This window comes from Carcharodon carcharias, chromosome 32 (assembly GCF_017639515.1).
Source record: "Carcharodon carcharias isolate sCarCar2 chromosome 32, sCarCar2.pri, whole genome shotgun sequence".
Taxonomy (NCBI): domain Eukaryota; kingdom Metazoa; phylum Chordata; class Chondrichthyes; order Lamniformes; family Lamnidae; genus Carcharodon; species Carcharodon carcharias.
Genome location: NC_054498.1, coordinates 10,236,940 through 10,254,898, shown reverse-complemented (window position 1 = coordinate 10,254,898; position 17,959 = coordinate 10,236,940). Strand labels below are relative to the sequence as shown.

The following is a 17,959-nucleotide window of genomic DNA, read 5'->3' as shown; positions in this document are numbered from 1 at the left end:
GGGCTGTTTGTGAGGACATGCACCGAGATAAGCGTCAACTGCGGCTGGAGGAATGTCAACTCAGTAAAAGACACTCTATGGTCTGCCTAAACTTGCTGGCTTTTCAGTGCAAAGAGTTCTCCTCAACAGAGTGTTGCAGACTGGCACATTCCAAGGTCCAAGACTGTGTGCTGGTGAATGCAGTAAAACTTGGGGTAGCCACTGAATAGTCATAATATGGAAAGCTATTCAGCCTTAGTACACTGAGAGGCTGAAAACTGTGTAGAACTACTCAAGCTGTAGACCTATCATGGAATGTTGGTTGTGAAAAGCATGAGTATTGAAATTGTGTGAGGCACCTCAGAGTGGAGCATGCTGTATAGAGAAAAGTTGAATTCTATTGCACTTTATCTTCAATTTGAAACATTTTACCCTCCGGCTATGTTCCTGACATGGAATATATACTGTGAATAGCAAGAGTATTACATTTATATTAAGGCACCTCAGATTGAAACATGCTGTATGGAGACAAGTTGAATTTTATTGCACGTTCTGCAATTTATAAGTCAATGTTTCGTATGTACTTTTTTATGAATAAAGTACATTTTTGGGAAAAATTGGATCCAGGTGATGTGAGCCATATAACTAGATTAGAGTTTGTAAACCCTGACTTTTATTGGTCTGAATAAATATACAGCTAGTTTTATCTCTGTCTTTAATTTATTTTAAGAGTTTTTATTGTTTATTATCCTAATGTTTCATGGCAACCATCATTGTAGTGGCGGCTTTTTTTTGAGTATAAGACCCAGGGAGTGAAGATAATGAGTTGATATTAGACTGGAAGAGATTATCAACAACTTGCTATTTATTATGTGCTATTAGCAAAAATATCTCTTTGTTTTGTGGGTGCGTAAATATACAAGAAGTATCACCAACCCAAACCAAGGACGGAGATATTGGGAATGACTTAAAAACTTGGTCAGAGGTAGCTTTCCGGGAGGGCCTTAAAAGAGGATGGAGGGACATAGGGAGGGAACCTCCAGAGCTTAGAGGCTAGATAGCTGAAGGCATGGCTGCGGATGGTGGGGCAAAGCATGTGAGGGATGCCCGAGAAGCCAGAGCTGAAGTAACATAGCGTTCCTGAAGCGTTGTAGGGCTGGATAAGCTTGAAGGTGAGGAATTTCAAGACTAGGATGAAAATGTTAAAATCACATTCATTCAAATGTCATAGCCTTTAGTAAGATGTTATTTTGAGTAAAGTAATGGACCCTTTTGCAGGGTTCTAATGCCATACAACAAACTAATGTTCTGGTTAATTTGGTTATTTTCCACAGTTTTGTTGGCATTACTTTGAACTACGGGGAGACAAGTTATGGGGAACAGGGAGGAAAGTGGGATTGAGGCTAAGATCAAATCAGCCACGATCTGGGAGCAAGTTTGAGAGACCTTTTGCTCTGATTTCTTATAATTGGATGTTGCTGCATGGATGTTACCTATGCATCAAATGATAATCTGCAATGTACCATCATATTTTTTGGTGAAAGCACTTTGGCCCCTCTTTGAACTTGCAAAAGAAGAAACCAACTGCAGAAAAAAAAAATCAAAAGTCATTAAATCTGCACTGGCATATTGAATGCATCAAAGTAGTTATGGTATTGAAAGGTCAGCTATAATTTTTTTGTTTAGCATATGCACTTGCTGGAAAATGGAAGTTTCCAAATAAATATTGTCGCCATCAGACCTTTGGCTCCCAAAATTTGGCTTGAGAGGGCCTTTTAAATTCCTGTTGCACATTTTGTGTAATCTTGCTTGTGGAATGTAAAATTTTCACTTACACATTCTTGTGGCTTGCAGGATTTTGATAGTGGAATAACTAGTGGGAATGAAAAAGAGGTGCAGAAAAGTGGATATATTCATTCCACCCGTATTTTATCGAGGCATTTCCAAATGCTTTGTTTTCACATGTAGGGTGCCTCTTCGTATTCTGGGTTATGCCTAATGCTGGTTTGCATTCTGATTTTTTTTATTGATGCCTGCAAAGTGGGTTCCCAGCTGTGTAGAAACCTAAAACCTCCTCCAAGGACATGGAAAGGAATATCTAGTTTACTTTTTCCTCCTGCATTGTCCACTGGTGATGGGGGAGGTGGGGTGTAAGGAGAATATTTGCAAAAGATTATTTTGCATGTTGTTTCATCCTATTGGTATATACAGACATTATAAAAGAATTTATTGTTGTTTTCATGTTTAATTGGAGTGTGCTTCAAAAATTGAACGTTCGTGGCTAAGGGGTTAAACCTCAAAACAGCATTATTGCATTCACCAGATGGTGGTACTTCAGTGTATTAATAAACTGCATTAATGAGCTTTAAATACTTGATCTGTATCCATTTCATTTAACACTTTGTAAAAATAATTTACCACTACTTTCACCTTCTGTATGATAAGTCAGTTTTTATTTACAGTCTTGGTTTAAAATGGGTTTAATTTTGAACTTTTTCATAATTTATGGAATAACATACGTCTTTTGATTAGCAAAAAGCTAGTTTCTGCTAGTTCTACACAAATGTGTGCAATATTTTTCTGAATACAAAGTCTGTTTTAGCAAATGGCTGCATGACATTAACCTTTTTGTTGTCAAATGATTGTCCGAGTTCCTACAGCCACGTTGTAAGCAAGCATTGTTTGGGAATGGGATTTTCTCTTTTCTCATACAGAAGAAGTGTGGAAATGCTCCCCTTTAAAGCGTTCTCTCTCTCGCTCTCTCTCCCGGCATGGCCGAGAGGAGCAGATTCAAGGCTGGAGTTATCAAGTGCTGAACTTCCTCCCATGTTCTCTACCTTTTTCCTGAGAGGGTCAGGAATGGGGATGGTGGTGATGTGAGGAAAAGTTGGCTGTGGGTTTTCAAGCAATGTAGGAGAGAAGCTGATGATATAGATGCAGGTAGAATGATAAATTAGATTTTCCATAGCATTGCTCCAGGGTGTTCTGCAATATAATCCAGGGAATGGAATATAGGCCCAGCAAACCACAGGCAGAAATGTAGAAGCTGGAGTTGCGTTCGGAGGCCAAATAAATGGAGAGTTCATTATTAACATCAGTAGAGTGCATTTATTCTTTTCCCCTCTCATCCACTCTTATTCTCCCCTCACCTTCCTCACTTCCTCCTCTTTTATGGTTATCCTAATAAATCTATTCTACAGCCTGAATAATACATTATTTATTCTATTTAGTTTGGATATTGAGCTTTTTTTCCCATCAAAAAATTTATTAAACACGTTATTGTTAGTGTCAAATGACTTCTTACCAACTCTTGTCAAAATGAGCTGCTCAGACTGAGCTATTGGAGCTACAATGGGAGTCAAGGCAAGCTGTTAGTGAAAGAGACAAAAGGGATGGGCATAACATGAAAAGGACAATGCTGAGCAAACTTGAACCAAAATTCTGTCAGAGACAGGGATCGAAGGACCTTGGGCAAGTGCGTTTTGAAAGAGGATTGGTTACCATTATTGGAAGCAATTATGAATTTTTGCTGAAGAGCTGACAGCTTTTCTCTCTCCCACTCTGCACTTTCTTGGAAGCTGGATGTTGGGGGAAGCAATTCTGCATTCATCAAACGAGGCAGGCACTGCAGTTTCTTCGGACTTCCTCATGCTATTGGCAATTGCCAGCCAGATGCAATAGCGTGAGTTAATTTTCTGCATTTATATTGCTTTCATTTTAAGTATTCATTTCTTTCTACAAGGATGCAACTCCTTGAGGCAAGATATAAAATTCAAAGAAACATCAAATTTTTGTATGTGCTTTGTTATTTGCATTAAAGGCAAGGGAGGTCAATGCTTGAAAGTTAGGACAATTTTCTTTTGCAATTTGCATGGCCTCTATTATTTTGGATGCAGCACAGTCGCAAGCAAAGTAAATTTCTGTCTCTTTGTTGCATTGCTGAATTTTTTCCTTCCTGGATACTTTAGTGGTCCAAGGGTGCTAGTTTGTGAGCAGTCTGCATGACCTCTATCAGCAAAGAAAGACCAAATTGCATTTATATTGTACTTTTCACAGCAGGACAATTCAAAGTGCTTTACAGCCAATGAAGTATTTTTGTAGCAAAAACAAAAATAGCTGGAAAAACTCAGCAAGTCTGATAGCATCTGCGAAGAGGAACACAGTTGATGTTTCGTGTCCGTATGACTCTTCATCAGAATTAAAGAAATAGAGAAATGAGGTGAAATTGGGACAGGTAGAGCTGGATAGAGGGCTAGTGATAGGTAGAGGCAAAGAAGAGATTGCCAAAGATGTCATAGACAAAAGGACAAAGGGGTGTTGATGGTGGTGATATTATCTAAGGAATGTGCTAATGGGGACATGAAGGGTAGCAAGCAGGACAAGCAAGTGGCAGGTGGCCCTCGTGGGGGGTGGGGTGGGGGGGAAGGGATCGAAATGGGTGTAGTCACTAATGGAGGAAAGAGATCAGTGTCTGTCGCTGGTCAGTATAGCTACGTTGATGCTGGTGCAGTATGCTCATACACCTTGCCACTTGGTTCTCATATGGACTTCAAAAATGAAGACTACTTGTCACCTTTCAATTTAACCCTGAGCATATATCAAGCTAATTGGAGTTTAGGAATTCACTTGAGGCTGCCAAGCATTTTAAATTGTGTCATTTGTAACTTTCAATCTATAATAATTGCTTTTCTACAATAATACAAATGATCCTGATAATGGCCAATACCAGGAAAAAGTTGTGTAAAATTGCTAGTCTGTATTTCTGAGCTGGATTTTGATCTAATTTTGTTCTAACTTGTTTTAGGATAACTTGGTTTATCGCCTGATTCCTATTTCAGCCACTAGCAAATGTCAGTATGACTACTCACTTTCTGACTTGGAATGAAAATCCCTTTGATTGAATTAATAATTTTTAATCCAATAAGAGCTTGATTTCATTTGATGGATCATTAGTTTTCTCATGTTGGTTTCATACTTTGGCACTTGAAAAACATCTTCAGTGTTTATACAGTTTTACTCTGGAATGTTAATGCTATTTTTTATTTCATAGAGGATTTGGCATGATCAATCTCACTAGAAACATGAAAATGAACCCTACCTTAGTGAATAAAGATCAATTGCATACATAAGTAGATACGAGTTAGGAGCAGGAGTAGGCCACTCAGCCCCTCGAGCATGCTCCGCTGTTCAATAAGATCATGGCTGATCTGAATGTAATCTCGACCCCACATTCCTACCTACCCCGATAACCTTTTACCCTATTGTTAATCAAGAATCTATCTAGCTCTGCCTTAAAAGTATTCAAAGACACTCTTCCTGAAAAGGTGGGGAAAGTAGCATCTCAAAGACTCGGAACCCTCTGAGAAAAAATTTCTCCTTATCTCTGTCTTAAATGAGCAATCACTTATTTTTAAACAGTGACCCCTAGTTCTAGATTCTCCTACAAGAGGAAACATCCTCTCCGCATCCACCATGTCAAGACCTTTCAGGATCTTGTATGTTTCAATTAAGTCGTTTCTTACTCTTCTAAACTCCAGCAGATACAAGCCTAACATGTCCAGCTTTTCCTCATAAGACAACTTGCCCATTCCTGGTATTAGTCTAGTAAACTTTCTCTGAACTGCTTCTAATACATTTACATTTTTCTTTAAATAAGGAGGCCAGTATTGCACACACTACTCCAGGTGTGGCCTCACCAGTGCCCTGTATAACTGTATAACCCTCCCTACTTTTGTAATCAATTCCTCTCAAATTATAACATTCTATTTGTTTTCCTAATTACCTGCATACTAACCTTTTGTGATTCATGCACTAGGACACCCAGATCCCTTTGAATCTGAGCTCTGCATTCTCTCACCATTTGGATAATAAGCTTCCTTTTTATTCCTCCTGCCAAAATGAACGAATTCACATTTGCCCCCAATGTACTCCATTTGCCAGATATTTGCCCACTCACTTAACCTATCTATGTCACTATGTAGCCTCCTTACATCCTCTTCACAATTTACTTTCCTACCTATCTTTGTGTCAGCAGCAGAATTAGCCACCATTCCTTCGGTCCCTTCATCCAAATCACTAATATAAATTGTAGAAGTTGAGGTGCAGCACTGATCCCTGTGGCACACCATTCGTCACATCCTGCCAACCAGAAAAAAGACCCATGTATGTCAACTCTTTGCTTCCTGTTAGCTAACCAATCTTCTATCCATGCCGATATGTTACCCTTACACCATGAGCTTTTATTTTCTGGAATAGCCTTTGATGTGGCACTTTATCAAATGCCGTCTGGAAATTTAAGTATAGTGCATGCAGCGGTTCCCTTTTATCCAAGCATATATGACAAACATCGTCTAATGCAGATGCTGTGAAATCTTTTCTAAAATCAGAACGGGTAGCTCAAGTATTTTGATTCTTGCAGTGAAGGTAGGCTTTACGCTGGTCAGAGAGCAGCATTATTGATTAGTGATGTCATAATTGCTTTTGTAAAGGTAATAGAAGGGGAGAATGGAAAAGCAGGTTTCATAACCTGGACAACTAATGTGCAGAGCATTACATTAATCAATGTAAAGTTTCACCAAGTTGGCCTACATTTGTGTGGCTGCATAAGAGAACTGATTCCAACCATGTTAATTCAAGAGTTGGCATTCGGATGCTGCTTTCCTGTCATCAGAACTAAGCAAGTGGTGATGTAAAATGCCTATTTTTTTTCCCCCCACTTGTGGGGAAGTGCAAAATTAGAAATGATCGTCATAAGAATGTCAAAAAATGATCAGATAGAGAATTCAGAAGTAACTTTATCCAGAGAATGATGAGAATGTGGAACTTGTATCACAGGGAGTAGTTGAGGCAGATAGTATAGATGTGAGGGTCCTTGAGAGGGTGCAGAGGAGGTTTACCAGAACGTTTCCAGGAACTTAGGATTTTTAGCTGCAAGGTTAGGTTGACAAAGCCTGGGCTGTTTTCCTTAGAGTAAAGTAGATTGAGAGGAGATTTGATGGACATATACAAGATTATGACAGGTTTAGATAAGGGAGATAAAGGAAAGTTGTTCCCATTGGCTTATGGGAACACACATTTAAGGTTTTGGGCAAGAGATGTGGGGGGATGTAAGGAAGAACTTTATGAAGTGAATGGTAATGATCTGCACCTGAGGGTGGTGGAAGTGAAGATGATTAATGATATAAAAAGGAAATTGGATGGGCACTTGAGGAAAGTAAACTTGCAGGGCCAAGGTGACAGAGCTGGGGTTTGGAATTAACTGTTTTGGCCTACAGAGCTGGCGTGGAGTCTGGGCTGAATGGCATCCTTCTCTACAGAATGACTCTATTACTATGTATTTAAGTGGCTGTTAGATAAGTAGTCACAAAGAGAATAGAGTATACGGTGATAGTTAGATCAGGAACAACGGGAGGAGGCTAGAGTGGAGAGTAAATACTGGAATGAGCTTGCTGGGTTAAATGATCTGTTTCTGCGCTATATATTTTATGTAATTTGGTGTATTTACTATCTAGGCCTGTATGTCACGCTTGATTGCTATGACTTGTAGTTTTAATTAAGTCTTTCTTTTCCCCTGGAACTTGGTTTCACTATCTACATTGTTCAGGGTGTCACTTTGTCAAACAGAATCTTTACTTCAGAATTCCTGCTTCTTGTTCCTGCTTTATATACTGGCACTCCTCCAAGACTAGATCTTTGAATAGTTCTAATTATTTTGCACATAATTGGGAATTGGGCCTCGGGTTGAAAACCCACAAAGACTGCCTTGCAATTTCCAGGAATTCACGCTTAATTTTTTGGGCATTGGTGTTTTGCAACCTAGGAGAAAATTATTGTATTTTAAAAAAATTTTAAATTCCCTTTTCAGCACTTCTGTTTTAAAAATATGGGAGTAGCGGTGGCGGTGGTGAGAAGACTGTTTTAGTGGAGAGGTAGTGGATTATTTGGTGAAACCGCCAGAAAAATGTTCAACTGTAGTTGGCATAATTTAATGGGTCTGTGATTTGAAAATGGTGACAGTAAAAAGAAAAGACTTGCATTTATATAGCACTTTTCATGACCACCGGACGTCTCAAAGTGCTTTATGTGCCAACAATGGACTTTTTGAAGTGAGGTCAGTAGGAAATGTGGCAGCCAATTTGTGCACAGCAAGTTCCCACAGGCGGCGGTGTGATAATGACCAGATATTCTGTTTTTGTGATGTTGATTGAGGGATTAAGTATTGACCAGCAGACCTGGTCACCCCTGCTCTTTTTAATTGTTAGTGGGATGTGGGCTAGACCAGCATTTGTTGCCCATCCCTAATTGCATTTTTTTTTAAAAGAGTCAACCACATAGCTGTGGACCTGGAGTCACATGAAGGCCAGACCAAGTAAGGATGACAGATTTCCTTCCCTAAAGGGCATTAGTGAACCAGATGGGTTTTTACAACAATCTGCAATGGTTTCATGGTCATCATCAGACTTACAATTCCAGATTTTTATTGAATTCAAATTTCACCATCTGAGAATTACCCTGAGTCTCTGGAATACCAGTCCAGTGACAGTACCACTATACCACTGCCTCCCTCCTCCCCTTCTTCGTAATAGTGCCATGGGATTTCTTGCATCTGCCTAAGCAGGCAGCTGGGGCCTTGGTTTAATGTCTCATCCATAAGATGGGACCTCCAGCAGTGGAGCACTCCCGCAGTTCTGCACTGGAGCGTCAGCCTTAATTTTTGCATTCAAGCCCTCAAATGGAGCTTTAACCTTGTGATTCAGAGGCAAGTGTGCTGTCACTGAGCAGTGGCAACAATGAAGTATTGGACATGACTCATCAAAACGTAGCAACTTGAATTTGGATGATTGCTTGCATCTCCAATCCAATCCAACAACAGTTCCTGCTTTCAAAGGTGGTACTGAGGTTTAATTCAGCACTTTGAGTTACAGAACATGTTGGTTCAAACTGTTTGCATTTGATTGAAATTCTATCTAAAGCTATTGTTTATAATGCTTTTGCTTCTGTACTGCAGGTCTGATGGTACCAAGCAACCGTTGAACCGCTGTGAGGCTTCCCACCCACACCAATATTTACAGCAGTGCAACATGTCACAGCCGCAGGTAAATCGACCTCCATTTCCAGTTAAATGCACTCATTCTACTTCATTTTTTAGTTGAAAGTTTAAACATCAAGTTAACGATTGCATGAACCTAGAGATGAATAATGATATAAATCTATTTGTAGTTGTTGAGAAACAAGCTGTACAGGCTGAATATAGAAGGACTAGAGGGGAAGTGAAGAAACTAATAAGAAAAGCAAGGAGAGAGCATGAGAAGAGGCTGGCAGTGAACATAAAAGAGAATCCCAAGGTCTTTAATAAATGTCAGTAATAAAAGGGTAGTTAGAGTAGGGCTGATTAGGGACAAAAAAGACACTTGCATGTGGAGGAAGGAGAAGTAGCGGAGATGTTGAACAAGTACCTTGAATCTGTCTTTACAAAGGAAGAAGATGCTACCCTGACTGAGATAAGAGAGGAGGTAACTTGTATATTCTTCTAGTGTACCATCGAGAGGGAGGTGGTGTTAGAAAAGCTATCTTTACTTAAAATAGATAAGGTACCAGTGCCTGATGAGATGCATCCAAAGATACTGAGGAAAGTGAGTGGAAATTGCAGAGACTCAAGTGATAATCTTCCATTCTTCCTTGGACACAGGGGAGGTGCCAGAGGACTGGAGAATGTTACACCCATGTTCCAAAAGGGATGCCAGGATAAAGCTGGCAACTACAGATCAGTCAGTTTGGCCTCAGTGGTAGGGAAACTTCTGGAAACTATAGTACGGGATAAAATCAATAGTCACTTAGACAAGTGCAGGGTATTAAAGAAAGCCAGCATGGATTCATGTTTAACTAACTTGCTGGAGTTTTTTGAGGAGGTAACAGAAGTTTGATAAGGGAAATGCTGTTGATGTGTTGTGTATGGGTTTTCAAAAGGCATTTGATGCAGTGCCACACAACAAACTTGTGAGCAAAATTCTAGGTAATGAAATAAGGGGAACTTGGATAAGAAATTGGCTGAATGACAGGAAACAGTAATGATAAATGGTTGTTTTCCAGATTGGAGGAAGGTTTATAGCGGAGTTCCTCAAGGGTTAGTGTTGGGAGCCTTGCTCTGCCTGATGTATATTAATGACCTAGACTGGGGTGTGCAGGGCATGATTTCAAAATTTGCAGATGATACGAAGATTGGAAATGTTGTCAACTGTGATGAGGTATAGTCTTGAACTTGGATTGGGCAAATGAAGTTCAATGCAGAGAAGTATGAAGTAATTCGTTTTGGCAGGCAAGATATGGTGAGACAGTATAAAATAAAAGGAAAGCCTCTAAAGGAGGTGCAGGGACAGAGGGTCCGCTGTGTATATGTACATAGGTCATTGAAGATGGCAGGGCATGTTGAGAGGGCGCGTTAATAAAGCATATGGTATCTTAGGCTTTATTAATAGGGGCATTGAGTACAAGAGTAAGGAGGTCATGTTGAACTTGTGCAAGACACTAGTTAGGCCTCATCTGGAGTACTTCATCCAGTTCTGGGCACCATACTTGAGGAAGAATGTGAAGGCATTGGGGAGAGTACAGAGGACATTCTCAAGAATGTTTAAAGGGATAAAGAACTGTAGCTATGTGGATTTGGAACTTGGAGAAAAGGCTGAGAGGAGACTTGGTAGAGGTATTCAGGATCCTGAGGGGTATGGTCAGGGTAAACAGTAAGAAACTGTTACCACTCAAGAGAACATCAGGAGGGCACAGATTTAAAGTAATTGGCAAAAGGAGTAAATGTGATGAGGAAAAAAATTTTCATCCAGAGGATGGTTGGAGTCTGCAACAAACTGCCTGAAAGGGTGGTGGAGGAGGCAGATTTGATCGAGGTATTCGAAAGGGAATTGGATTGCTACCTGAAGAGAGAGAGAGTGCAAGGTTACAGGGCTAAGGCAGAGGAGTGGGATGAGGTGGAATGCTCTTTAAGAGATAGCCAGTAAAGATTTGCTGGGCCAAATGGCTGCCTTCTGAACTGTGATGATACTGTGAAGTGACAATTTGTTTCTCGTAACCATACATGCAACAAAACTCACTTAAAGGAAGTATTCGTGTTACTGAAGTAAACAATTGTAAACATTTGTGACAGACTGTTTGAAAATATTTTATGGCTTTAGCAGATTAATATGAATGAACTGGTGTGGAATTTTTGTTATGGGGTTGGGTGGTGTAGAGAGCAACATAACATAAATAATCTTTACCATTCAAAAAATTGTAACCAAGTTAGCTGTAAGATGTCTTTTACATACAGGGGGTTTAGAACATTTGGAATGTTTTTTCCTTAAATGTTGCAGTTTTATGCTGTTAAGGGGAAGGCCCCAATGACACGATTAACATTTGCTTTGGGTTCTTGAAGCTGTCTTCCTGCTCTCTCTCTCTCTCCTTCCCTACTCTTTTTTTAAATTCACCAATTCATAAGAATGAGCTGGTGTGGTATTTTTAATCTGGGGTTGGGAGAATGTTGAAAACGCAAATGCATAAATAATTTCAGACAGGATGGCATGAATGTTGGACTTTTTCAAAGACATTGTTTATGGCTGGATCTTCTATAGCATTGTTTCTGCTGGGTGGAACAGCTAAGTTTCTTTACTCCCAATTCACAATTGTAATTCTTTGTTGCCTCACACGTGCTCAATGTGGTGACACGCTCAGTAACAACATCATGAAGCCAGGTAGCTTTGATCTCAGAACCTCCAGTTGGTAATGAAATTCTATTTTATTTTTACATAAGTTTTCCATAACATATTGCGTCATAGAAATTTGCCTATTCAATGTTGCAGCATTTCTTGGGTATCCTGTTAACTTTTAGCAACAGGAATACTTATCTGGGCATGCTCACTGATAGCCTATCATGCTTGGTGTTTTTATATGTTGGTGGTCATGCTTTTGTTAATCTCCAGTGTTTTGGCCTTTACATTGCCTGTCTCTGTCTGTCAGTCGTGCTTTGGAAACTGAAAACCTTCTCTTGTCTTGACACTTCTATCTATAAACGTATAATTGGAAGGTTAAATGGAGCAAAAATTTTGAAAAAATATTTGAAGGCCAAAAATAAGTGTGCTAAAGGAGCAGTGGAAATCAAGGAAAGAAGGGCAAAAATATTTTGGTATTTAATTTTTATTCAAATGCTAATCTCCTACCAACTTCACTCGAACCATGGAAACGTCATATAGTGATGGGAGAAAAGTTTACAATTTGAGCTTGAATAAATCACTGTGCACTGGATGTGATGTGAGAAAATTAAGTAACACCGGGGAGGGAAAAAGTATCCTGTGTGTAAATGGTATGTAAATAGATAACTGAGTTCAAAAGTTTTTATGCATAACCACAAGGATCATTTTTTCATTTTGAACCCTGATGAAAAAATTCAGATTCTTGCAAAAATGCCGTAGCACTTTAAATACTGCTGCTGCTTGTAGCTATTCCTACCAGCAGATCCGCTGTCAGGGTATGTCATGCTCGTTTATCTTACGCCATCCTCACACACCTACTAGTTCATCTGCAATTGCTCTGTGATGTCATCATCTAACTATACGTACCTAGTTCAACCCCTCTTTCTGGTGCCCTCCACTTTGCCCTCTAGAAGAGACCTCTGTACCTTTTCAGTTCTGATCAAATGACCAAAACACTTGACATTTTCTTTTCTGGATGTCACTTTTTAGAGTTTTTTTTTGCTCTTGCAATTTCAAGCATCTCTTCATTTGACTTTCAATCTGCATATGGAACTTTAAACATGTGTTTCAAAGGGCTCTGTTCTCTTCCACAGACCAGTATTTATTGTCCAGGTTTCTGAGGCATACAGGAAAGTGGAAAGAAAGTAGTAACACTGAGATGTTTTAATTTACGTATCACTTTTACAACAGTGCTGCCTGTTACATAGCAATTTGAATGTGAGAACATTTAAGGGCCCCTGTGCAACATGATCTCGCAGCTCTGTATGAACTCCATACGAAATGGGTTGAATCCTGATTAGATATTGCCTGTTTTGTGTTCTGCATTAGCAATTTTACATTGTATATCTATTTCTGGTTTTACATTTGATTTTTCCTTTTATCTATGCATGTATCTGCTGTTTGTAACTTTTCTGTGCCCCTTCCCACACCAAAAAGTTACTGCCTACATTCTGCCTGAGTCAGTTCATGTACAAAGAATGACCACCTCATACTGCTTTAAACATTGAAGTGGTTCAGCCATTTTACAAAAAATTACAAGTGCAGATTTGGAGCTTAAATTTTAATTTTGTTGAAGGGCAGGCCAGCAAGCATGGCTCAGCTGTATTGAACAGTACAATCAACATTTGCAACTTTTAAACTATAGAGTAGTTGTTAGCTGAGTATTTCATTCTGGCTTCATTGAAATAAATTGAAATAATTAAATTGACTTGGCCTCCTGATTTTCGAAATCCTGGAGTCCAAAACAGATGGTGTTTAAGTTTTAACATGTCATCTAATACATATTCATGAGCTTGTCCTTAATTTATTGCCCTCATGGAAGTGTGGGAGTGACATGCCTAAATGCAATTTGATTTTGTCAAGTTACGTTTTCAAAGTGGCATGACAAAATTACATTAGCTATTGCCATAGCTATTGTGGAAATCAAAATTGGTGAAGTTTGATGTCTTTCACAATAAAAATGGCAAGGAAAACCATTTTGCTGTATCCAATCATTATACTTGAGTTTATTATGTTTTTCACAACAACCTTTGTGCATACTTCTTGGAGGAATTTGAAGTACTGAAATCCTAGTCTTTATGATAAATAATGCCTTTTTCTCTTGCAGACGATATGGGCATCAGGCACAGAATGTATAGCCAAATACAACTTCAGTGGCAGCGCAGAACAAGACCTTCCCTTTAACAAAGGCGACGTTCTCACCATTATTTCGGTCACCAAGGTAAAAGTGTTCATCTGTGTTCCCTTGGAAGCTAAATGGGACTCCCTCCTTAAATAAGATTTGTTCGTCTGCTAAAATATTTTTGTAATATAGGAAGTTTCTTTACATTTATTGAAAACCACATATGTTCAAGCTTACATTGTACAATAAAATATGGCTTAAAGTGTCTGCTTGATTAACTGCCATGTGGATGTTGTACTTCATGAACCTTCGTCCACAGAAGATGTGCAGGAAAGGGAAGAAAAAATCCAAGGAGCAGTTGAACAACTGCATCATGCAATGATTTTATCATTCAAAGCCATTTCTAAGGATTTGGTTAACAAGCAGTAGCCATCTCCAGATTCTTTTACTCTAACATAGTATGAATTCACAGCCCCCTTGTATAGCATTGGTTTTGAATGCTATTACTACTACAACAGATCTTGAGCTGATTGTACCATTATATGTACAACTTTATTAAATAGGTCTACTCATTTCCTTGTAATATATAAACCTCTTTGGTTTTCAGTACTTTTCCAAAATGGTTTGAGATGCAATGCTTTAAGGGAAGGGAATTATGTTAATTTGCCAAAAATTGCATCTTTTTAAATTCACTTTGTGCCTATTGCTGTCACTGGGCACTTCCAGTTTGTTTTCTCTTCTAATTCTGTTTTGCCATTTTTAGGATCCAAACTGGTACAAAGCAAAGAGCAAAATTGGCAAAGAAGGTATCATTCCTGCAAACTATGTTCAGAAGAGAGAAGGAGTCAAATCTGGTGCAAAACTCAGCCTCATGCCGTAAGTAGATGCTTTGGTGCTATAACCACTGATCATAGAAAACAAAAATACTATTGATGTGAAACTAACGCCATTATTGTTCCTGTTATTTCCCTCCAAAATTTGGGGCAAAGAAGCAAAGGGAGAATTCTCTCAAAATATTACTGGGAATATTTAAATGTACAATCATCCTAATTCAGGGGCATTCTGTGGCCTCTGAGTGTGTTTGAATCAGCCAATTGATTTAGACTGGAGCTGTCAAACTCAATTCATATTATAGGCCTGATGTTGGCCACATTTTAAAAAAACGTCATTTGGACACACTGCAATAGAAATTTGTATGGATTTGGTCTGGGTGTTAAACAAACACAACACAAAGCAATTTCTTGATATGCATTGCATTGTGTGTGTCTGTTCGCTGTTCTGCCCCTCCAAACTTATGCTGCCAAATCTTGCACATGAAGCAACTTGGCATTGATGCAGAAGGGATGGTGCAATAATACTGACAATGAGGCTAATTTGCATGGTGGTAGAGAGAAAGAGAGCGAGAGATGCAGTTGCTCTCAAGGCAGCTGATCTTATTTGTCTTCAGTTTTATGTTTGTTGATGGACAGCTGTAGTTTTCCTACCGATTAAAGTTTAGCTGGTTCTACTGTTCCCATGATTCACACGCAGCAGTTGCATTTCTGTTATTATCAGCTTATTAACTCTAGTTTGTAGAAAAATAATCAGCCATTACCACAGTTTTTTAGTGCATGAGTCTTGAACTTATTTTTATTAATTACTATTAATTCTGTAGAGATTGTCTTAGAATGACAAAAACTTAATGTGATGCAATGTTAGTGCTTTTGAGATTGTGGTTTAGATTTATCTCTTAGTGGCCATTCAGCCTTAATTTGGGGATAAGGAATGGGTTCAGTCTCAAGCAAGGCTGAAGAAGGAATCTCTGCGTTTGGGGGTGGGGAAGAAGGTTTGAGATGTATCTTGGGAAAATTTGTTAAGCAAGTGGTTCAGTGAGTATTGATGATGTAGTCCAGGCAATCCATCTATTATTCTCCCCTTGTCACAAGGACAGCCAGAATTGATTTTGGCGAAGGGGTGCTATTGTTTTCATTCAGCTAGCTTTTAAGAGTTTGAATTATGCCATTAAGCTGATAAATATACCATAAAACTAATTACTAGGCTGCAGGGCCAGATCCTTTCTGTTGTAATAGCTACTCTGAGTGAGATGTTGCAATTGATTTTTTTGGCATTTGCCTAGCACTGGCTGCAGTTGGAAGGGGAAACAGATCTTTTGTTTGCCTTGTGCACTAGTTTTTAATAGATTAAATATCAGATCCATGTGCTCTTTGTGTAATATGATACTATATCCAAAAGACCTTCTATAACTCTTGTTTTTGTGAATGATTTGTGAGCAGTGTGATACAAAAGTTTATGTTCCATTTTGGAGAGGATAAAATGCTTATCTGCATTCTGAAACATTTGTTGCCATTCAATTTCAAAAATGCAAATCCCATCTCAGTCAGTTAATATTTTAAATGGAGTGCTTACTGTATGTGACTTTCATGAAAGGGAACTTCTTCATGGATTCTTCTCAATGAAAGAACAAAACTAGCCTAAATTTATAGCTGCATTCCTTAATAACTCAGCTAAAAAATTAAAGTTGAAACAGTATGATATTCCTGACCAGCTTCACAAAAGGTATTTGCTTTTAGTCTATGCGCATAATTGAGTAATTCCTTACATTTTTTTGCATGACATTACCCTTCTAATGCAAATTACAATTGCTACAGCAGCTGAACTTCAATTATTAGCTCGTTTGCCAATGCACAGAATGCTTTCCCTGTCTCCAACCCTCAAAGTGTGCTAAATAATTGAATATATCAAATAAATATGTAGGAAACAGATAATCATCTTGATGCTAGTGGCACAAAATATAGTAGCTGCTGACAGTAATTTTAGGTCCAGGAGACTCATTTGTAATGGAATATGCCCCTTTTAAAATATTCATATGCTGTTACAATGCTAAGTGTCTAACGTCTTCTAGTTTTTCAGATAATTCTAGTAGCCTTAGTTGGCATTAAATTTGTACACTTGCATGCCTTGGCTGGCCAGAAGAATATTGGGGTAGTTGAGCCTAGTGTGGCACAAATTTCAGTGGGGGTGGTTGATTTAGTGGATTGGAAAGTAGGTGCTTTTTGTATGGGGAAAAAATGTGGGGTTGCTTAAGGCACCGAGCTGGCTACTGTATGGTTTGACCTGAGGTAGTTACCAGAGAGAAATATGGAACCAGTGGGTGTAGTTTGTGGTAATGGCTGAAAATGGTGATTTTTTTTTTTTGTCTTTTGGAATATTTAATTGGAGGAAATAATGGCTCCTCCAAGCCTGGACTTCAGGAAAGGAGCCTGACAACACAATTAATGGAGAGATCATGCTAGGCGGTCAAGAAGTGGAATTGGATGTTGTCTACAAATATCTGGACGCTGCCCCCATGTGTGCGGATGATGCTGAGGAACAACTTGTGAATGAAGAATAGTAGGGGACCAAAGTTTAATCTTTGGAGTTCGAGTGCTAATGTAGAAGTGGTAATAGAAACCAAAGCTCGATGCTCTTGCTACGGTTAGTTAGGTAAAAGTGGAACAAAAGGCAGTCTGAACAAGAGAGGAGAGTAAATAAAGAAGGATTGCTCGTCTTTTTTATTTGTTCATGAGATGTGGATGTCACTGACCAGTTAGACCACTTCACAGGGCATTTTAAGAGTCAACCATATTGCTGGTGGGCCTGGAGTCACATGTAGGCCAGTCCAGATTTTCCTCCCTAAAGCGCATTAGTGAACTAGATGGGTTTTTACAACAATTGACAATGATTTCGTGTTCATCATCAGACATTTAATTCCAGGTTTTTATTGAATTCAAATTTCACCATCTGCCGTGGTGGGAATAGAACCCAGGCCCCCAAAACACTACCCTGGGTTTCTGGAACACTAGTCCAGTGACAATACCACTGTGCCACTGCCTCCGTTTTGTGTCAAAGACTACACAGGGTTGAGGAAGGAAATGGTATTACAGTCAAAGTCATAGTCAAAAAGCATCCAATTTGTGACTGTGGTTTGGGCTTTTGTTGTTGTGGCGAGAGATGGAATCCAGGTTGGAGAGATTTAAACATGGAGTTGAAGGAAACATGGGCACCAATTTGGCAAAAAATTCCATTGTGTTAAGGGGAGATGGGGGTGTAATTTGCAAGGATTGATAAATTGCAAATGTTTAAT

General features: G+C 39.0%; 1 protein-coding gene across 5 annotated transcripts in view; it reads left to right on the top strand.

Annotated features, from left to right (window-relative positions):
* The window catches only part of csk (C-terminal Src kinase), a 133,460-nt gene that overhangs the window by 78,717 nt on the left and 36,784 nt on the right, over positions 1 to 17,959 (top strand). For all 5 annotated transcript variants that reach the window (XM_041178471.1, XM_041178472.1, XM_041178470.1 and 2 more), the window contains 3 exons: positions 8,987 to 9,074; positions 13,822 to 13,935; positions 14,600 to 14,712. In XM_041178471.1, the coding sequence (XP_041034405.1) occupies positions 9,060 to 9,074; positions 13,822 to 13,935; positions 14,600 to 14,712 (242 nt within the window). In that variant the 5' untranslated portion in view covers positions 8,987 to 9,059. The remainder of the gene's footprint in view (positions 1 to 8,986; positions 9,075 to 13,821; positions 13,936 to 14,599; positions 14,713 to 17,959) is intronic.